Source organism: Microtus pennsylvanicus, unplaced genomic scaffold (assembly GCF_037038515.1).
Source record: "Microtus pennsylvanicus isolate mMicPen1 unplaced genomic scaffold, mMicPen1.hap1 Scaffold_47, whole genome shotgun sequence".
Classification (NCBI taxonomy): Eukaryota; Metazoa; Chordata; class Mammalia; order Rodentia; family Cricetidae; genus Microtus; species Microtus pennsylvanicus.
This window is the reverse complement of record NW_027460981.1, coordinates 359,032-382,412: the sequence shown is the minus strand read 5'-3', so window position 1 is coordinate 382,412 and position 23,381 is coordinate 359,032. Positions and strand designations below refer to the sequence as shown.

The 23,381-nt window shown below is 38.8% G+C and overlaps 1 protein-coding gene across 1 annotated transcript in view; it reads right to left on the bottom strand.

Moving 5' to 3' along the window:
• The window catches only part of LOC142842263 (uncharacterized), a 79,464-nt gene that overhangs the window by 17,385 nt on the left and 38,698 nt on the right, over positions 1–23,381 (bottom strand). The window contains exons 2-5 of the mRNA XM_075959105.1: positions 23,041–23,167; positions 22,788–22,848; positions 20,739–21,530; positions 19,371–19,729 (exon numbers count right to left, since the gene is read on the bottom strand). Of these exons, the coding sequence (XP_075815220.1) occupies positions 19,371–19,729; positions 20,739–21,530; positions 22,788–22,848; positions 23,041–23,167 (1,339 nt within the window). The remainder of the gene's footprint in view (positions 1–19,370; positions 19,730–20,738; positions 21,531–22,787; positions 22,849–23,040; positions 23,168–23,381) is intronic.

Genomic DNA, 23,381 nt, shown 5'->3' with positions numbered 1-23,381 from the left:
ACCTTCCAGAATTATACGGCCCAAATCTAGCCTGCCTTCATTCTCATGACAGATTAACATATGCTGGGAAATTACAAAATCACTGATCCTGTCACAATCAGGTCCTATTTCATAATGGTGACTCCAGCAGCTGTTTGCCTACCTACAGTGTATGCAATAAACTATTCCTCCTATTCTGGTCTGAAAGTGGAAGCCATGCTCCGCATACAAATCCTTTTCCTGTTACTGTGATGGACAGTTGACTACATGTCTTAAATTTTTAATTTTAGTGCTCAGTGGTCATTGTGTTCTTTCATCTAAGAATTTAGTTTAATTACAAGGACAACAAGGTCATTGCTCTGGGGAGCAATGGTGTGGGATCAAGGCTACCTAATCCAAGAAAGAAACGTTTTTCTCAGAAACATTTTTCTACAATGCTTGAGGTACTGCTATTCTAGAATTAATATGTCTTCCCAGTGATAAATAATTCACACACTTAAAGTTTAATAGACATAAATTCCGTTAATAACAGTATGCATTCATGGTGGTTAATGCTAAAAGAGGAGACAACCTGGTCCAGATTTTGCATTCCACACATGCTGTCATCCTTAAGTCTTTTTTTAGGTTCAGGCCTGAGGTTATACATTGAACAGTGTAAATAGGGACAGGAGAATGCAAGTCTAGCCACTTAGGCAGATGGAGATTTACAGAACAAAACTATCTTTTAGATTATGCATTATGATAAAAATAAAATATATCACAATGTATGACTTAAAAGAGAAATAGATCTTAATATATGATCTAAAAGATACATTTAAGATGAATTGATGCTACAATCCTCACACATACAAAGGACATAGAATACAAATTAAAACAATATTATGGGAAAGTCACCTATCCACACTGTGATTGTTCTTAAGTCAACAGCTATTCTGAGCCATTCTAACCTCAAAATAATCATTCTTTTGCCTCCAAGCTAGCTGTCTCAGAGAAAGGCCACAGTTGCTTTTTTGATGAACAGCCCTGATTGGTGTTTATTTCAAGTCTGTGACATTACTGTACAGAATCTCATTTTTTAAGTTTTATTTTATGTATATGGGTGTTTACCCACAGGTGTCTCTGTGCAGTACCCGCAGAAGCCAGATAAATGAATCAGATCCCTTGGAACTGGAGTTGCAGGAGATGGTAAGCAACCATGGTTTTTGGCAATGTAACCTGTGCCAACTGCAACAACACCCAGTGTTCTTAATTGCTAAGCTATCTTGCAAGCTGCATTTTTATTTAAAATTTATTCCCAAATTTTTTTTTCTAATTCCTTCCTTAAGTCTGTATGAATAAGGATGTACAACTATATTAATAAAACCTGCTGGGTCCATTTCTGTTGGTTTTGTGTTATTGTTTCAGAACTGAGCATGTTGTTTCAGATACACAAATAGGGATCTCATCCCTGCCTGAGGCTAATTCACCCAATTGTAAGAGAATTGTAATCTTTATTGAGCGACATAATTCTGACCCTTAAGTGACCTAGGCTGACTTGGACAGAAAACATTATCATGAATAAAAAACTTAGATTGGCAAATACCTCAGCTAACATTTGCTGGTGCCACAGCCCTGAAGTTTTAGGGCTCTAGGAAAGACTATGGACACTGTCCTGAGCAAACCACAGGCTCTCTGGGTTCAATGGGCCTTCCACCATACCCTACTGACCATTCTCATTTTAGATGACTTTGAAATCCTGAAATTCCTGCCTCCACTTTCTAAGTACCATGGTTATACATCTGTAACCATGCTTGACTTAGTTGGCTTTAACTCCATTTAATCATTCGTTAGAATGATGGGATGAGTAAAATGAGCAGTTACACTTAATTATATTAAAACTCCACCAATCTCCATGAGCCTGGGTTTCAACCATCTGTAGAATAAAGACAGTACTGTGCTCTAGTCTCTTGATGAATTATAATACAAAGATGAAGCAAAACAATATTGCTCATAGTTGGAAGACAGTGGACCTTAAGACAGGAAGGCTGCATTTGATGGGAGTCATCTGTTACTTAGATCAACCAGTCACACCTTATTGCTATTAATGACATGTTCATGGGACTGAATAGAAGGCTCAGCACTTAAAACACTGGCTGCTCACCCGCAGAGCCTGACTTTTGATTTACAGCACCCAAAAGACAGTTTACAATTTTCAGTAACTCCAGTCACAGGGGATCAGACAGCATCTTCTAGTCACTACTGGTTCCTGGCATGCCATTGGTACCTCACTGGCAAAACTTATACACTTAAATTAAATTTTATTCTTTTCTAAGGTAATAGACACCTGAAGAAAACCCTTTTAACAATATGTAATCATATACATAGATGTCTTTCCACCATTTGCATATCTGGTTCCCTAGGAGGCCAGATAAATGCACCAGATCTCCAAGACTGTGAAATACAAGTCATTCTGAAGAATCAGATATAGGTGCCAGGAATTAAACTTCAGTGTCCAAGAGGAGCAGCACTACTGAGCCAACTCTCCAGGTCATAATAATGCTAAAGATGAAGATGAGCTACTATTCCTTCTGTCTTCTATCACTTGAAGGTGAGGAAAGTCCCCTCTTGATGGTTGTCAAAGAATTTAATGGATTTCTTTACCTCTCCATATTGTTTCTGAGTTTCATTGTTAACACAGTTCTCTTGATGTAAGACTATAAAAGCTTTTGTTAAAACCATTCAGAGTCCAGCCAGATTATATTAGGAAAAGTTCCAAAATTTGAGATAAGATTGTATTTTTGGAATTTTTGACACAGGGAATGTCCACAGAGCCATAGCTGCAATGGAATTCACTATGGGCGCCAAGATGGCCACAGACTCAGAGACTGGCCAAATACAATCCTTCAAGTGCTAGGATTATAGCCACGCACCTCTAAATCCAGTTGAGGTATATGTTTTTAAATGACCTATCATTGAATCAGAGAATGAAAAATAAAGTATGATTTAAAAGGGACCATCATTCTTCTGATGAAGAGTAAATTTCTTGAAATTCTGTAATTGAAATGTGTAATAATTTAATATGTGCTCAATAATTGGGTCATTGTCTTTGCTTTATTAACTTTATCCATGTAAAAATGTTTCAACAGTGTTTGTGTGTATATGTCTATTATTTTCTTCCCCTATGTGAGTTTTAGTGATGAAACCTAGGGATTTCTTTGACTGCAATTGGTCTCAATTGCACTTATTCAGGATTAAAAATTATTTATGTGTGTAGGAGTGTGCATATGCCACTTCCCAAGTTTAGAAATAAAAGGAAAAACTAGTAGGAGCAATATGGACCACCCCGAGATAGAACACAGGTCATCAGGCTTATCAGCAACCAATTTTAATGAATGAGACAATTAATTGAAATTCAATTGTGGTTTTTGAGAAAGTGTTATAAAAAATGTTTAGTCCCCAGAATAAACAAGTTAAAAAAATGTTTGTGCCATGGACCAGCTCAGGGGAGCCACTCAGACCGTGGGAGAAGCAGCGTCCTGGTAACAGGAAGGCACAAGTTCGGTGAATGACAGACAGACACAACACACAAGAGAGTGGTTGGAATCTGCCGCAATTTTACTGAATTCATGTTTTCATTATATAGTATTCAAACAAAGAACAAATCAGAAGGTCATGTGTCATTGGTTGGCACAGTATGAAAGCTTCTTTTAGTCACATCAGCAACATTTAAGAAAAGTACATTATCAGGAAGAGGTGTTAGACATAAAACATCCTTAGAAGAGGAAATCTTGTCCTTGGGACTGTAAACCTCAGACAAGTGGCTTCATCTTATGAATAGAAAGTTTCTGTCTCATTATCGCTATCATGGCCCTTCCTCTTCCTAACCCTTTATTTCATCTAGTGACTAAATATACCTAGTCAGTTCTCTGCACCTGTTGAACTATACTTTTTAATACCTTCTTATGCAGCAGATATCATGGGGGTTGGGATCTAGCAAGCCTATCCATAAAGTTCAAAGTATTATATAACAGTCTTTGTCCATCAACATTAACCCATCTATTCCCCTGCTCATCATACACCCTGTGTATGACAAAGGTTCTGCTGTAGGGCTGTTTCTGAAGAGAATGATCCTTGTCTTATATATATAAAGATTATCATTATTATGAAAGAATTTGTGCAAAGTTCATATCCCGCATAGCCATCTAATCGAGAAACCCGTCTATGCCTCAGCGGTGGCTAATACCAGGCTGTCTTCCATTGACCTCCAGAAAGCCTAGTCCCATAGGATACGTAGCTCCCATCCGGTATAATGACATATGTCATGTCACACAGACGACACTGGAGTTGGTGTGGCAGTTTGATCATATAAATATTTTCCTATGCAAAGAGGATTTTGCATTCAAATTATACAGTGTTCATCTGTCTTGTTTACAATCTGAAAAGAGGACAATAGTTTACTATTATAATATTCCTCATAATCTTATTTGAGGACCAGGGAAATGGCTCCATGGGAAAGGTCTGTGGTGTGCAAGGATGGAAAACTGACCTTGATCATCATATTAAGAGGACCAAAAGTAGAAACTGCAAAGTGGTATTCTGGTCTCCAAATATCTGCATTGGTCCTAAAAACCCATAATCACATTGCACACACACCGTAAATCTGTTACAAAATAAATCTTAGTGCCCTTACATTACCTGACATCTTTGGATAATTTCCTTAGAAGGCAATTCTTCAAGATAAAATGGTTAACTAATTGGGAGTGGGGAAGCATGGAACATCAGTATTATGTATATATATTCTAATATATATTTATAACACACATATAAAACATCAAGCTATGGTATGAGATACACAGTTGAATGTTCATTATCCTACTTTATTACATCTCTACCAGATAAATAAAAATACTGTTTTGAGTACACACACGAGATCATTAATGTTTCTTATATTCTCTTCTCTTAAGCATTTTTAACATTAACATTGTTAAATTGTGTTGACCAAAGAGCAAATGTTGTGAGTACTTCATCTACCCTTAGACTTGTACTAAGGAGGTAGACTCATGAGGCTCATGAGTTCAAATGTATCCCTGAATCATTACTAGCATCTAGGCAAAACTGAATAACAAACAAGAAAATCTCAAGGGAATTTGAGAATTTGTGGAAATATGAAAAACAAAACCAGGAGCAACAACCCATCACCATTTCATAGATGCTCTTACTTAAAAAGTATGATCACACACTGCCTGATATTTAGATACAAAAAATGAATCAATTAGATGATGGGGTTACCATTCTACACATTATAGTAGGAAAATACCTATCACTAAGTAAAAACACAACAGATTAACAAAGGTCACAGAAGAAATATAAGGACCACAAAATAAACTTCACTAAATGGATCTGTCACACATGGAGCACACTTTAGTATCTACCTCAAATGTTTCAAAGTAGAAACCACAATGCAGTGATCTCTACCATCAGTCTTCAGTGAGCATAGTAAATAATTTACTTCCTTCAAGGCTATGATGAAAAATAAATGGATCATTAATTTTTTCTTGAAGCTGAAGACAACTGTAATGTCTAAAGCCTTTACAAAATCATTTTCAGAAAGCGTTTTCTTTTATGTGAGTTTATTCCTATTTCTGTCTTTTAATTGAAAAATAGGCTTTAAAATATTTAGAGCACTAGAAACATGGCTGGGCAGTTAAGAAATGTTTGCTACCTGGACCAAGGTCTGATTTTTTGACAACCTCCTGTAATTTCTGCAATAAAATCCTAGAATCTAATATATCAGAAACCAGCATGCACATTCACATACCCACACAAAGCACACTGATATCACATAATCACAATCAAAACAATTCTTTAAACATATTTTCACTCATGAAAATTTTTTCTTATGTAAGAATTCATTCCTATAATATAGGTGTTAAGGCACCTAATGGCTTACAGAGTTTTTCTTCACCATGAAGCAATCAGGCAGGCTTGAAGTCTGAGAAATCAATCCTTCTAAGTTGATGGAATCATTTGGGAAGACTTATGAAATGCTGTCCTGCTGGAGGAAATAAGTCACTGGGGGTAGGCTTTTCTAGTTTATACCCTCTGCTTCATGCTGTAGGTCAAGGATTTGAGTTCTCAGCTTCCTGTTTTAGCTGTCATGTTAGACAGTTGTAGCCATAACACTATCTTTCTTTCTTTTTTGAGAAAGTGTTTCTCTGTAGCTTTGAAGTCTGTCCTAGAACTAGCTTTGTAGACCAGGCTGGCCTCAAACTCACAGAGACCCACCTGCCTCTGCCTCCTGAGAGTGGGATCAAAAGTGTATGCCACCACTGTCCAGCTGTCATGTACTTTCATGACGATCCTGTATGCCGCTGGAGCCAAAGGCCAAATTAATTTTTATAAGTTGACCTAGACATTATATCACAGCAACAGAAAAGGAACAAATAAAGTTTTACACCTGAATCAGTGATTCCATTCAATTGAGGAGAAATATAAAATCTAAAAGGGTTACATTACTGTTAAAATTCATAGTGCAAGTGTTACAGCTCTGGGGGGGGGGAGTTATCCTGACTGTCAGAAGTCAGACTATACCTACAGCTATGAAAGGAAGGTAGTCTGGATATTTACAGCTGTGTGGAGAAAGATACCCTGATCTGATGTGGGATTCCCCTCTGTGTGATGTGATTACCGTTAATGAATAACAAAACTGCCTTGGCTTGTTGATAGGGCAGGACTTAGTTCGGCAGTGATAACTGAACTGAATGCTGGGAGAAAGAAGGGCAGAGTAAGTGAGATGCCATGGAGATGCTGAAGACAGATGCTGGGAATTTTACCCAGTAAGTCACAGCCACAAGACCATACACAGATTAATAGAAATGGGTTAAATTTATATGTAAGACTTAGCCAATAAGAAGCCAGAGCTAATGGGCCAAGCAGTTGTTTAATTTATACAGTGTTTGTGTGATTATTTCAGATCTAAGCTAGCCAGGTGCCTGGGAACCAAACAAGCAACCTCCCTACAACACTGACTGTCAGAAGTCAGGCTATACCTACAGTTGTGAAGAGAAGGTATATTGTGTAGGGATAAGTCCCGCCCCTTAGGGGGCGTGTTCGCCTCGGGCTAATGTCTGCCTTTAAATTTGGCGAGCACGCCGAGCTGTCGCTTCTGCTTTCCTGGTCTCCGCGGGAACGGTGGTTCTGTAAGTCTATTTCTACATTAAAGCTATATATATTTTTACAATCTGTCTGCATTCGTTTACGCCACTACATTTTGGCATCCAACGTTGGGCTATTTTGCCCCGACTCAAGCGGGTAGCCCTCTAGCTAACACAGCACCCTCCCGGGTGCTGTTTTTCAGTTCGTGACTCCGGCCCCAGTGCCAAGTCAAAGAAATACTTGGCCACACAGGCCCATTCTGCCTGCCTTGGCTAAGTTTTGCAGCGAAACCACACTGCCTGAATTAGCAGAAGCTCAAGTACCTGTGGTTTTGCAACAAAAGCTGCCACAGCGGCAGATTTGGTCTGACACAAAGTGACTTGGCCGGGCAGTGGTGGCGAACGCTTTTGATACCAGCACTTGGGAGGCAAGGGCAGGCGGATCTCTGTGAGTTTGAGGCCGGCCAGGCAGTGGTAGCACACACCTTTAATCCCAGCACTTGGGAAGCAGAGGCAGACGGATCTCTGTGAGTTTGAGGCCTGCCAGGCCATGGTAGTGCACGCCTTTAATCCCAGCACTTGGGAGATAGAGACAGGCGGATCTCTGTGAGTTCGAGGCCAGCCTTGTCTACAAGAGCTAGTTCTAGGACAGGCTCCAAAAACACAGAGACCACCACTGACAGGAACCGATCATTGCAGGTAAAAATTTTTTTCTTTTATAAATAAAATATCTGAACACATTACTGTTCAAGAATTTAACAGTTTTTTTAATTGTACCATGTGGGAGATTTTACAAGAGGTGTCTATCACCCCACTTCTATGGATCCTTCTGGGATTCGTAGTTTTCATTGGCACCAAATGGTTTGATAATAGAAATATGATAAAGTCTTTACGAGACGAATCCAGGATTCTTAAGGCAGAGATTGAAGGCTTAAAAACAATTGAGAATGATAACAATCTTCTCAAGAATCAGTTTGAAGTTCTCCAGGCTGATAACAATCTTCTCGAGAATCAGTTTGAAGTTCTCCAGGCTGATAACAATCTTCTCAAGAATCAGTTTGGAGTTCTCCAGACTGATAACAATCTTCTCGAGAATCGGTTTGAAGTTCTCCAGGCTGATAACAATCTTCTCCAGAATCAGTTTGAGGTTCTCCAGGCTGATGTTAAGGAGAAATTCATTACTATAGAAGAGGGAACAGCTGATCTGGATCGTAAGGTTCAGTCCCTCTCTGTAGGAACTGAAACATTAGTGGCTGATATTAAGGAGAAATTCATTACTATGGAAGAGGGAACAGCTGATTTGGACAATAAGATTCAGTCCCTTTCTGTAGGAAATGAAACATTAACTGAGAGAATCAAAACTGCTGAATGTGACAATCAGATTTTGTCTAAAGCTTATGACAAATTGATGGAAAGAGTGTCAATACAAGAAGGCACAGTTTATGCCATAAAAATTATGTCCAAAGATAAGATGTTATCTCTAACGGACAAACTTCATACTTTAGAATCCTCAATGAAGGCTTTGGAACATAATTCTGGACAGGAGATTCAGACATTGCAGAAGGCAATAGTGAATAGAATTGAAAAGATTGAGGAATTTCTAAATTCTGATGAAGAAGAGCAAAGGGTAGAAGGGCAAATTTTAACTACATCTGTGGGTAAATCTCTCCGGGACAATTTCCACAAAGCTCTACCGACAGCTCTACCTGCCTTTCCAGTAATAACAACAGAGAAGGTGGTTGGTTCCAGAAACCCTAGGGTCATCAAGGAGGATACATGGGAGCCTGTCCGTATGAATGACCTCAAGGAAATTAAGCAGGCTGTCATGACTTTTGGGATGCAAGCCTCTTTTGTTAAAGAGATGCTAAGATCTTGGGCCACGACAAACAAAGCAACCCCCTTGGACTGGCTCCAGCTGAGCTCTGCAGTACTTGAGAGTGGACCACAATTGAAATGGCAATGCTTATTCAGGCAAGAGGCTAAACTCTTAGAACAGCAGGAAAAAGCAAAGGGAATTGACATTTCCCTAGATAAAATTCTAGGTGAAGGGCTCTTTTCCGACCCTCAGGAACAAGCTAATTTGGATGAAAACACACTCTCCATGTGTACTACAGCAGCCTTAAGGGCTTGGGACAGGGTACAAGACCCAGGACAGAGAATGGAATCATTTGTCAGAGTTAAACAGGGTCAGAGAGAACCCTTTAGTGACTTTTTACAAAGATTAACTAAGGCTGTACAAATGTGGAATGCAAAAGGATTTGGGGGCCTTTAAAGCTCAGATCAGCACCTTTGGAAGAATGGGTCTTGCATACACTCAATGTTGATACATTTGATTATGGCACTGAAGCATGGGTAGAAGAAGCAATTTCCAGTGGTAAAAGGAGACACCAGAATACCAAATGTCTTAATTGTGGCAAAATGGGTCATATGAAACGGAATTGTAGACAACGGATTTTCAGAAATAATAATAATAATGCATCTTTCAGAAATAATAATGATGCATCTTCTAGAAATAACAGAAATAGGAGGACTCAGCCTTCAGGTTTATGTAGAAGATGTGGAAAAGACAGACATTGGACGAATGAATGCAAGTCTACAAGAGATAGACAAGGCAACCTGATACAGTGGGGAAACGTGAGAGGGGGGCCTCACAGGCCCCCATGGCAAACACGGTTCAATAATATCCAGTTTCTGCAGAGAACGTGCCTCATCAGGACAATTAGGAAGCCCCATGCCTACTGTTACAAGCAATAATGATCAGAAAGATAAGTTACATGTGTTTTGGCAAACTTCTATACATGATCAAAGACCTAAACTGAGAGTGTGTGTAAATGGCATTTTTATTACTGGCCTGCTGGACACAGGTGCTGATGTAAGTATCATTACCCCAGAATCTTGGCATCTGTATTGGCCTCTTCAGAATGTAAATGTTCAGCTCCTGGGAATTGGAACCCTATCTCGAGTAAGGCAGAGCACGAGATGGGTTGAATGTATAGGGCCAGAGGGACAAATAGGAAAATTAAAGCCATATGTAGCCAATATCGCAATGAATTTATGGGGTTGTGACCTATTACAACAATGGAATACCGAAATTAACATTCCTGATACTTCTAGAGCCTATATTTCTGAGAATAATATTAAAAGATATTACAAATGGAGAAAACCGACCATTCGGGCTGTACAAGAACAAGCAATTGATGTCCCTTCAGAGATACCAACAGCCTTGCCTCTAAAATGGTTGACTGAGAAACCAATATGGACAAAGCAATGGCCTTTAGCTGAGGAAAAGTTACAGGCTTTAGAACAGCTGGTACAAGAACAATTAGATGCTGGACATATAGAAGAATCTACCAGCCCTTGGAATTCTCCTGTATTTGTGGTTAAGAAAAACTCAGGTAAATGGAGAATGGTGACAGATCTCAGGGCCATCAACAAGGTTATTCAACCTATGGGCCCTCTGCAATCTGGAATTCCTTTGCCCTCTTTATTACCAAAAGGATGGCCTCTCATAGTTATTGATTTAAAGGATTGTTTTTTCACTATACCTTTGCAAAAAGAAGATAGAGAAAAATTTGCCTTCACAGTGCCTACTTATAACAATTCTCAACCTTCGAGGAGGTACCACTGGACCGTTCTCCCCCAGGGTATGTTAAATAGCCCCACCCTGTGCCAATATTTTGTGAACCAACCATTGCAAATAATACGCAAGAAATTTCCCAAATCTATAGTATACCATTACATGGACGACATCTTGTTATCCGATTCAAACATGGATACCTTGAACAGACTGTTTGAAGAAATAAAGATACTTTTACCTAAATGGGGATTGCAAATCACTCCTGAAAAGATTCAGAAGGGAGATTCTGTTAATTATTTAGGTTATAAAATAGGTTTGCAAAAAATTAAGACACAAAAAGCACAAATTAGGAGAGATCGCCTACGGACTCTTAATGACTTTCAAAGACTGTTAGGAGACATTTCCAGTCTACGACCAGCTATTGGAATAACACCTGATCTAATAATTCATTTGAACAAAACCTTGGATGGTGATAAAGATTTAAACAGTCCCAGAGAATTAACAGCTGAAGCAGAAAAGGAACTGACAATGATTGAGGAAAAATTACAACAGGCACATGTGGACAGGGTGAATCCAGAGCTCGATTGTATTCTTGTCATACTACCATCAAAAATTTCTCCTACAGGAATTTTAATGCATAGAGATGATATTATTTTGGAATGGATCTTTTTACCACATAAACCAAGTAAGAAACTGAAAACTTATGTGAAAAAAGTCTCTGAGTTAATTATAAAAGGCAAGCTGAGACTTCGTCAACTAGCAGGCATAGACCCAGCAGAAATTATAGTGCCCTTCACTGCTGATGAACTAAAGAAATTATGGGAAGATAATGAACCATGGCAAAGAGCTTGTGCTAATTTTTTGGGAGACATTAATAACAACTATCCAAAAAGCAAGCGGCTTAACTTCATAAAGAGAACTTCTTGGATTCTTCCTCGAATCGTCTGTGATGCTCCAATAACTGGAGCCCGTACATTCTATACTGATGCCAATAAATCAGGGAAGGCAGGTTACAAATCAGAAGACTTGGATAAGGTGGAACAAAGTCCGTATAATTCTGTCCAGAAGGCAGAATTATATGCCATTCTTATGGTGCTAAGGGATTTTAAAGAACCTATTAATATAGTTACAGATTCACAATACGCAGAAAGAGTTATTTTACATATTGAAACTGCTGAATTTATACCTGATGATACTGAACTAACCTCATTGTTTCTCCAGGTTCAAGATTTGATCAGGAACAGGCTTTGTCCTATGTACATAACACACATCCGATCCCATACAGTCTGCCAGGTCCTCTAGCACAAGGTAATGCAGAAATTGATCAATTACTGATTGGTAGTGTGCTACAAGCCTCTGAATTTCATAAAAAACATCATGTTAATAGCAAAGGTTTGAAGAAGGAGTTTTCAATTACATGGCAACAAGCTAAGGAGATTGTAAAGAAATGCCCTACTTGCTCTTTCTATAACCAAACGCCACTGGCTGCAGGGGCTAATCCAAAGGGCACCCAAAGGAATGAAATCTGGCAGATGGATGTGTTCCACTTTGCAGAATTTGGCAAATTAAAATATGTTCATCACACCATTGACACTTATTCAGGCTTTCAGTGGGCAACTGCTTTAAGTTCAGAAAAAGCTGATTCAGTAATCACTCATTTATTAGAAGTCATGGCTATCATGGGTATACCTACACAAATAAAAACGGACAATGGTCCTGCTTATGTTTCTAGGAAAATGAAACGGTTTTTTTGATTATTACAATATCAAGCATGTTACAGGTATACCATACAATCCTACAGGTCAAGCAGTCATAGAAAGATCAAATCGAACTATAAAAGATATGTTGAACAAACAGAAAGGGGTGGAAAACACCCTCAGAAATAGGCTACATAATGCTTTGTTAACCTTGAATTTTCTCAACACTAATGAGAAAGGAACAACGGCTGCAGAAAGACATTGGATAATGGAAAAGTCTACTGAACTAAATCAACCAGTTTATTTCAAGGATGTGCTGACCTCACAATGGAAGCCAGGATATGTGCTACGTTGGGGAAGAGGTTTTGCTCTTATCTCCACAGGTGAGGAAAAATTGTGGATACCATCAAAATTAATAAAGGTTCGGTTTGAAGAAGAGAAGCCACTTGGAAAAGATAAATAACAATTCTTTCATAATGATGGCGAACATACTGATGGTAAGAAATACAGATAGGTTGGAGGCAGGGTTCTTTTCTTATCTCCACAGGAAAATACTCATCTTCAAAGAAATTGAGGGACCCTGAATATTTAATTACTGATGGATGGACACATTTTGTAAGTATTAATTTTTATTTATATGTCTTATTAAACATTTCTTCATAAATATATAGAGCTGGTTTTGAAGTTGGACTCTGGCTCAGTCCCTCTCCAATTCCAAGCCTGTTAGTAAGAGAAAAACCCAGAGTTTCTGGAGTTTCTGTCTCATGTCAAGAGCCATGATATGGGACAGAAAGAAATATGAGTTTAGAAAACATCTTTGCTTTTCTTCATATCTATCATATTTTTCATTGAATATATCTATCATGCCTTTTATTGAATATATATATGTATGTATATATATGTCTATATGATTAATGTTTAGGTTTCTCACAATGAACAATGAGTTTTTCCTGAAGTGACATTTGAAGTTTCCAGGAAGAAGATGGGGCCCCACAACAACAACTCTACCTGGCTGATATGACGTCATGATACTGATAGCACTACTACAAGACCTGTTTTGGATACCAGCTGCACAAGACGATCCCAACTTGGTTAGCTGAAATGGTGCACATCTTGTACAACATTCTGGCCAGACCTTCACAAAATACTCAGAGACTATTTGCAATTTTAAAAGACATTGATCTTGAAATTTAACCATCATTTTACTTTCACAGGATCCCCCAGAAAGAACGTTGCCCCCATGAGAGCTGGAAGTAATTCTAGAGGACGACGTCCCCTCTCCCAGTAAAGTTTACCCCTGGGTTTAGGGACATCATTTAGGGGATGGGAGGTTGGGGGAGGAATTTTATAAGCTCAGGGATCATTTTGAAAAAAAAAGAGGGAATGATGTGATAATAGATTTATAATTGTGAGTTACTGCTTTTAGACAAATATATTGGTATCAATTCTTGTATATTGAAACAAAGTTAAATTATATTGACTATTGTATGCATGCATGTTTCTATGTCTGTTTAAAACATTTTTATGTATTGACATATATTGTATTGATATATATATATATTGTAAATATTTACCACATTGCAGTGTACATTTCTACCTCTGATTAAGAAAATTATATAATGTTTGTGTATTAATATATATTTGCCATATTGCAATGTATATTTGTACAGTGTTTATATTTGGAGGTCATTATCCTCATTTGTTACACAGTTGTTTATTGTCTTAGTCTTTAAGTTAGATAGATATTGAGAATTATATAGATAAATAGTCATCTAAGTTTGTCATTTATAATCAGACTAATCAGGTTCTTTAGATTTATAGAGATTATCGTCAGTATAGATAGATAATCTTCAACCTCTTCAAAGAGCTGTAGAAAATGGCCTTTAATCTAACTCAGAGTTTCGTGATAGTGAGACACAATTGCTCCTGGCAACACCACTCTATTCCCGAGAGAATGTTGAGCACCAAAGACACTCCACCTGGAGCCTTTCTATTTGGCAGAACTGGCCTTTGGGCAAAGAAATGCCCATACCTCAACCACTGACACAGATACAGAGCATGCATCAATGGATAAAACGGGACTGTCATATCCTGCCAAGACAGGGTAAGATAGTTTTGAAAAGTTCCTTGCCTTTAATAATGGTATGTCAGTTATGTTAGGCCTTAGCCAAAATTGGTTGACTCAACATTGCAAACGAGACTTTGGGTGATTGCCCAGGTAGTCAGTTGTCTCTGTCAATTGTTGCACATTTTGGATATATCTCGTTTGTTGAGTCGTGTTTATTCCCTTCTCAGATCTTTGACTGAGTTGAAGATTATATAATTGTAGTTACTCTTTACATTATTTGGACTCCTTGAGATAGAATGTTTAGCAAAGCTTTTGTTCTCAATATTGTTTGTTATATTTATTATTTGTTGTTATTGTATGTAGTTGTATTTGGTTTAGTTCTGTCTTATTTAGACAAAAAGGGGAGATGTAGGGATAAGTCCCACCCCTTAGGGGGCGTGTTCGCCTAGGGCTAATGTCTGCCTTTAAATTTGGCGAGCGTGCTCTGAGCTGTCGTTTCTGCTTTCCTGGTCTCCGCGGGAATGGTGGTTCTGTAAGTCTATTTCTACATTAAAACTATATATATTTTTACAATCTGTCTGAATTCGTTTACGCCGCTACAATCTTGGGATGTGGGATTCCCCTCTGTATTCTGTGAACATGATTTATTACCATTGGTTAAAAAAAGTTGCTTTGGCCTACAGCAGGGCAGAATATAGTCAGGCTGGAAGAGAGAGAGAGAGAGAGAGAGAGAGAGAGAGAGAGAGAGAGAGAGAGAATAGGTGGAGTAAAAGAAATGTAGTTGTTCAAGCAGAAAGATGCCAGAACAGAACATTACTGATAAGCCACAGCCTATAGTGAGATTAACAGAAATGGGTTAATTTAAGATGTAAGAATTAGTCAATAAGAATCTTGAGCTAACAGACCAAACAGTGTTGTAACTAATATATTTTCTGTGTGACTATTTGTGTCTAGATGGCTCCAGAAACTTCCTGAACAGTCTCAAATTACAATCCTGGATATCTATAGCTGATAGGAAAGATACCCTGACTGTTATTAAGTCAGGCTATGCCTGAAACTGTGGAGAAAAGGTATTCTGAATAGTTATAGCTCTAAAGAGAAAGGTACCCTCACTGTCCTGTCAGGACATACCTACAGCTGTGAAGGGAAAGTATACTGGATACCTACAGCTATAAGGAGAAAGGAATCCTGACTGTTGAGAAGTCTGGCTATAACTGAAGCTGTGGAGGGAAGGTAGCCTGATACCTAGGGCTCTGAAGAAAATGGTAGCCTGGTTGGTAGAAGTCAGGCCATACCTACAGTTGTGAAAGAAAGTGTACTGGATACCTACAGCTATGAGAAGAAAAGGTATCCTTGTAGAGGCCCCAAACCATGAGCCTATTTCCACCTTGTCTGAAGGTCAGTTTCAGGGTGGCAAAGTTGTTAACAGGTATGGCTACACACCCTGACCTAAGGTGTGGTTGTTTTGTGTTTTGGACTTTAAGAGGGCCTAGGCAGATAAATCCACTCCCCCTTGAGCAAAGGTGAGAGGATTATAAAAATACTTCTGCTCCTTCTTTTGAATTAAGATGTTTGGCCTAAGGAATGACTGCCTTTAGGATCCTTGGTCTAGGGTCGGTTCACTGCCTGAATAACAGAATGTTTTTCTCAGTAATTAAGGACTTGATGAATCAAAGTATTGAAGCAAGTAACTGTTCTAGTTGTCCTTGGCATTGTGTTAAAGCAGTCTTTTGTCTTCTTCCCCCTGTTGTATTGGGGTATAAACATAATGGGAAATTAAATGCAGGCAGATTTACAGTATTCACTGGAACTCCCTGCCAGTACTATCCTATGCTTCTGTTTTATTATTTTCACTTGTGTCTTTGATGGAGGAAGGTCATTGGCTAATAAAGGAACTGCCTTGGCCCATTTTATTGGTTAGGACATAGGTAGGTGGAGAAAACAGAACAGAATTCCGGGAGGAAGAGGAAGTGAGGTCAGACTCGACAGCTCTCCTCTCCAGAGCAGACGCCTCAGAGAGACGCCATGCCCCGCTCCCAGGCAGACACACCCGATGAAGCTCCGACCTAGAATCTTCCCAGTAAGACCGGTGCTCACAGATTATTAGAGATGGGTTGATCGGTATATCAGAATTAGCCAGTAAGGGCCAGAGCTAAAGGGCCAAGCAGTGATTAAATGAATACAGTGTCTGTGTAATTATTTCGGGGCATAAGCTAGCCGAGCAGGCAGCTGGGGTGTTGGGGACACAGCCCTGCTGCTCTTATTACTACATGTCTTCATTCTCTTTACTTATTTTTCTAATCCCCATACCCCTACCGTGGTAACTGGTATACTTGTCAAAGATGGTCCCTGACAAATACTGGCTATTGGGAAGTCCGGCTATATATGAGGCTGTGTTCCAGTGGGAGATGTTCTCCATGCAGGATGTAGCAATACTGCTCCTCTCCAAAAGAGCCATCACAGCTGGACCCTGCTTCATTCTGCTAAGAGAGCTTCAAAGCAGACATGCCCATGGCTGTTCTGTTCCACTTCCCTAAGGGAGTTTCCCAGCAGAGGTGCCCAGTGCTTTTCTGTTCCACTCCACTAGGGAGTTTCCTAACAGAGATGCCCATTTTTTTCTCAGCTTCAGCCCAAATTGTTACTTCTCTGCTTCACTGGAGTTAATGGGAAACTTGCTGAAATGTTGCAGTCTTTGGTGAAGAGTTGCTACTTCTGCCCTGCTCCTTTAAGGGAGTTTGCCAGCAGAGGTGACCAAAGCTTCTCTGTTCCAATCCACTACAAAGTTTCTTACCACTACAGTGAAGGTCTTCACCCAAAACTCATTCAAGAAATTTATTTGGAAGGGAAGAATCCAGGAGAGGGGCTGTCTTGCCAGGGCAGAAGCCAACTGAACATGTACAGAACTTATATAGGACTTCTTAGTCATAGAGTGTTCCCAGGGAGAAGATTCTCAGAGTGGGAATTGGTTAGATGTCAATCCCTGATCTTGAACAATGCAGAGATTGGCTGGATTTCATGCTCAGAGGTTGGTAGATCTTGAGCTTAGGGATTAGCTGGTTTTGTGCTCAGTTGGTCAAGGGTAGAGTGTGTTTCTTTGGCTTTTGTTTTAGGGTCAAAGTGTGTTCTGTCACTTGCCTTTTATAGTCTTTTAAGTCTGGTTTCAGGGTCAGGTGTTTCTTTCACTGGCTCTGGATTCAGAAACAAAGTGTATTTCCTTGTCTTGGTTTTAGAGTCAGGATGTATTCCTTTGTCTCCAGTTTCAGAGTCAAAATTATGTATTTCACTGGCTCTGATTTCAGAGTCAGGATGTGTTTCCTTAGCTGGCCCATTTACCCTACACATAGGACTTCATAAATTCATAAATTCATTTTACCATGAGTTTGTAAATACAAACAGTATAAAAATGACATCATAATGCTTGAAAAGATTAACACTGTCAAATTTATTTCTACAGAAGAAATAGCACTGTGTTGTAGGCAGAAGATCCTTGTTCATTCCTGGCTGCCTGGACCCAAAATAATTACACAGAAACTATATTAATTAAAACACTGCTTGGCCTATTAGCTTAGATTTCTTTTTTTTTCTTTTTTTTTTTTTTGGTTTTTGAGACAGGGTTTCTCTGTGGCTTTGGAGCCTGTCTTGGAACTAGCTCTTGTAGACCAGGCTGACCTCAAACTCACAGAGATCCGCCTGTCTCTGCCTCCCTAGTGCTGGGATTAAAGGCATGCACCACCTCCGCCCAGCTAGCTTAGAATTCTTATTAACTAACTTTGACATCTTATATTAACCCATTCCTATTATTTTGTATTTTACCACAAGACTAGTGATTTACCAGTAAGATTCCAGGACGTGGAGTCTGACTCCACTTTCTTTTCTCCTCTATCTCTGCTTGGAATTCCCGCCTTGCTCTATTCTGCCATGCCATAGACCCAAAGCAGCTATTTTTATTAAACAAAGGCAACAAAATATATTCACAGCATACAGAGGGGAATACCAAATCACTGTGTAGCTGATTATAAATGTTTTGGCTAAAGATCTGACCAAATACTGTATAATAAGAGGTCCTCTTTTTTATTTCAGGTAGTCAATGTCTACTGTAATATGCAAAGATTTTAAAAGATTGCTGCGCACAAAAATTTTACTCCTATATAAAGCACAAATTTTACCACACTGAATACATTTGTAGGGTTTCTCTGCAGTATAATTTTTTCTCATGATTTAGATTATTCATACATGCAAATGCTTTATCACACTGATTACATTCATAGAGTTTACCCCAGTGTGATATTTTATGCATTTGAAGAGGACTGTGACGTACAAAGGCTTTACCACACTCATTACATTCATAGGGTTTGTCTCCAGTATGTGTTAGTATGTCTTTGAAGATGACTATGATAAACAAAGCCTTTACCACACTAATTACATACACAATGTTTCTCTCCAATATGGGTTCTTTCATGCCTTTGGAGATGACTGTGACATGCAAAGGCTTTACCACACTGGTTACATTCATAGGGTTTCTATCAAATATGTGTTCCTTTATGCTTTCGGAAGTTACTGTGACATGCAAAGGCTTTACCACACTGATTACATTCATAAGGTTTCTCTCCAGTATGGCTTCTTTCATGACTTTGAAGATCACTGTGACGTGCGAAGGCCTTACCACACTGATTACATTCATAGGGCCTCTCTCCAGTATGGCTTCTTTCATGCCTTTGTAGAAGACTGTGACATGCAAAGGCTTTACCACACTGGTTACATTCATAGGGCCTCTCTCCAGTATGGCTTCTTTCATGTGTTTGAAGAATACTGTGATGTGCAAAGGTTTTAAAACATTGATTACATTCATAGGGTTTCTCTCCAGTATGAGTTTTTTTTATGCTTTCGGAGGTAACTGTGACATGCAAAGGCTTTACCACACTGGTTACATTCATAGGGTTTCCCTCCAGTATGGGTTCTTTTATGCTTTCTGAGGTAACTGTGACATGCAAAGGCTTTACCACACTGATTACATTCATAGGGCTTCTCTCCAGTATGGCTTCTTTCATGACTTTGAAGATCACTGTGACGTGCGAAGGCCTTACCACACTGATTACATTCATAGGGCCTCTCTCCAGTATGGCTTCTTTCATGCCTTTGTAGATGACTATGACATGCAAAGGCTTTACCACACTGGTTACATTCATAGGGCCTCTCTCCAGTATGGCTTTTTTCATGCCTTTGTAGATGACTGTGACATGCAAAGGCTTTACCACACTGGTTGCATTCATAGGGCCTATCTCCCGTATGGCTTCTTTCATGCCTTTGTAGATGACTGTGACATGCAAAGGCTTTACCACACTGGTTACATTCATAGGGCCTATCTCCAGTGTGGCTTCTTTCATGCCTTTGTAGATGACTGTGATATGTAAAAGCTTTACGACACTGGTTACATTCATAGGGGTTCTCTCCAATATGGCTTCTTTCATGTGTTTGAAGAGTACTATGATGTGCAAAGGTTTTAAAACATTGATTACATTCATAGGGTTTCTCTCCAGTATGAGTTCTTTTATGCTTTCGGAGGTAACTGTGACATGCAAAGGCTTTACCACACTGGTTACATTCATAGGGTTTCCCTCCAGTATGGGTTCTTTTATGCTTTCTGAGGTAACTGTGACATGCAAAGGCTTTACCACACTGGTTACATTCATAGGGCTTCTCTCCAGTATGGGTTCTTTTATGCTTTCTGAGGTAACTGTGACATGCAAAGGCTTTACCACACTGGTTACATTCATAGGGTTTCCCTCCAGTATGGGTTCTTTTATGCTTTCGGAGGTAACTGTGACATGCAAAGGCTTTACCACACTGGTTACATTCATAGGGCTTCTCTCCAGTATGGGTTCGTTCATGACTTTGAAGATCACTGTGACGTGCGAAGGCCTTACCACACTGATTACATTCATAGGGCCTCTCTCCAGTATGGCTTCTTTCATGCCTTTGTAGAAGACTGTGACATGCAAAGGCTTTACCACACTGGTTACATTCATAGGGCCTCTCTCCAGTATGGCTTCTTTCATGTGTTTGAAGAATACTGTGATGTGCAAAGGTTTTAAAACATTGATTACATTCATAGGGTTTCTCTCCAGTATGAGTTTTTTTTATGCTTTCGGAGGTAACTGTGACATGCAAAGGCTTTACCACACTGGTTACATTCATAGGGTTTCTCTCCAGTATGGGTTCTTTTATGCTTTCTGAGGTAACTGTGACATGCAAAGCCTTTACCACACTGGTTACATTCATAGGGCTTCTCTCCAGTATGGCTTCTTTCATGACTTTGAAGATCACTGTGACGTGCGAAGGCCTTACCACACTGATTACATTCATAGGGCCTCTCTCCAGTATGGCTTCTTTCATGCCTTTGTAGATGACTATGACATGCAAAGGCTTTACCACACTGGTTACATTCATAGGGCCTCTCTCCAGTATGGCTTCTTTCATGCCTTTGTAGATGACTGTGACATGCAAAGGCTTTACCACACTGGTTGCATTCATAGGGCCTATCTCCCGTATGGCTTCTTTCATGCTTTTGTAGATGACTGTGACATGCAAAGGCTTTACCACACTGGTTACATTCATAGGGTTTCCCTCCAGTATGGGTTCTTTTATGCTTTCTGAGGTAACTGTGACATGCAAAGGCTTTACCACACTGATTACATTCATAAGGTTTCTCTCCAGTATGGGTTCGTTCATGACTTTGAAGATGACTGTGACGTGTGAAGGCCTTACCACACTGATTACATTCATAGGGCCTCTCTCCAGTATGGCTTCTTTCATGCCTTTGTAGATTACTGTGACATGCAAAGGCTTTACCACACAAGTTACATTCATAGGGTTTCTCTCCAGTATGGGTTCTTTCATGACTTTGAAGATCACGGTGATGTGCGAAGGCTTTACCACACTGATTACATTCATGTTTCTCTCCAGTATGGCTTCTTTCATGCCTTTGTAGATTACTGTGACATGCAAAGGCTTTACCACACTGGTTATATTCATAGGGTTTCTTTCCAGTGTATGTCTTTTTATGCATTTGAAGATGACTGTGATGTGAAAAGGCTTGACCACACTCATTTCCTTCATAGGGTTTTAATGTAGTATGTGTTTTTTCAGGCGTGTGAAGATGACTGTCACATGTAATGGCTTTAATACATTGAGTATATGCAGAAGTTTTCTCTCTAGTTTGACTTTTTTCATGCCTACAATGATAATGGTACATGTAAAAGCATTACTACATTTAATACATTGTTGAATTTTTTATCTGCATGAATTAATTTTACAATTTAGTCCTATTTTAAAGAGGAATTATATGTTAACGTTTTATTACCATGTTTACAATTTTGTTTTTCCCCATTAAGGCTTGCTTTTCATCTTAGAAGATACATGATTCACATTCACAGAATCTTTTTTCTACATGAGAATTTTCGTGTATTTGAAGAGAACTGAAAAAACTCAGAGCTTTACCACTCTTATTGCATTCATAATGTTTCCTCTACTGTGAGTGATACTACATTTGCTAAGTGAGCTAGGACAAACAGAAATATTTATACAGTCCTAGTACTCATGGTGCTTTTCTGAAATGTGAGATGGTTGATATATTAACAATGAGGCTATAAAACTAATTACTTGTATACTTTTACATCAAATTCAACAAGTATAGTCAACACGGAGACTGCTACATATCTTCTGTTTGTTCTGAGAGAGAAGTATGCTATATCTTTTCACATCCCTATGCTCATGTGGCTTGTATCCAGAGTTACATATGATATACCTAGTAAAGGAAGAATAACGAATACAAGATTTCCACATTGAGTTCACACTTTATGTCCTCATAGACTTGTGGCATCTGAATTAAGGCCTCTCCACAACAGCTGCCCCTTGATTCATGACTCTAACTGCCCCTTCACTAAACTTAACACAGTCACAAGTATATGGGTTAAACTACCTTTTCTATGGACTATTAGTGTAATAGAGTTTTAGAGATATACTTATCATCTTTTCAACATGTATATCTTTTATAATATGAATAATATGAAATAAACAGACAATTTTACAGTATAGTTCTCATTGTATTATGATTCAAATGGTAATATAAGCTAAGACATTGTTTCCTTGACTTCTTTCTTAAAAGAATGACTTGTAAATGCAGTTCACCTATCTGAAATTAAGGTATATGATTTTGTGAGAATTTAATAATTATCAATGCATGTTATTATATACACTGCTGCTTTTGTTTAAAACATATAGGATGTATTACAATTCTTCAGAGGTATATTTGTATATTTATAAATGAAAATTACCTTTCATGTCTTCTAGAACTTTGACAATGTTCTTCAACATTATGGTCTTCCCAACTGTATCCTAAAATATAGTGCCAGACATTATATATTAAAAATTGTAAAAAAAAAATGTAGCTACCATTTGTAGCAAACCTTACAACCATGCCTGATTTGTTTACCCCATTCTTCTTTCTCAATCATATTACAAAAGAGCACCATTAACCAATGAATAGTTGTCCCCTTATTTGAAACATGAAAGACAATTCAGCCCTACCTATAGTAGTGAGGTTTCTGTAGGTCTCCACCATCACATCTTTGTAGAGATTCTTCTGCGAAGGATCCAGCAAAGTCCATTCTTCCCAATTGAAGTCGACATGCACATCATCATAGGTCACTGTATTCTAAAATATGCCATACATGTGTACAACCAAAAGCATGATTCTGACAACACTGTAAAGGTATACTTCTTTGACAGTATAGTCATATAATTATGGTGCTCCCCATACTTATTCCATGACACAGACATCATAATTTAATCACCAAGTCACTTTAGAAGCAAAATGAATAGGAGGCTCACCTCTGTCATTTCTGACCCTTTGAATGGGATATCACCTT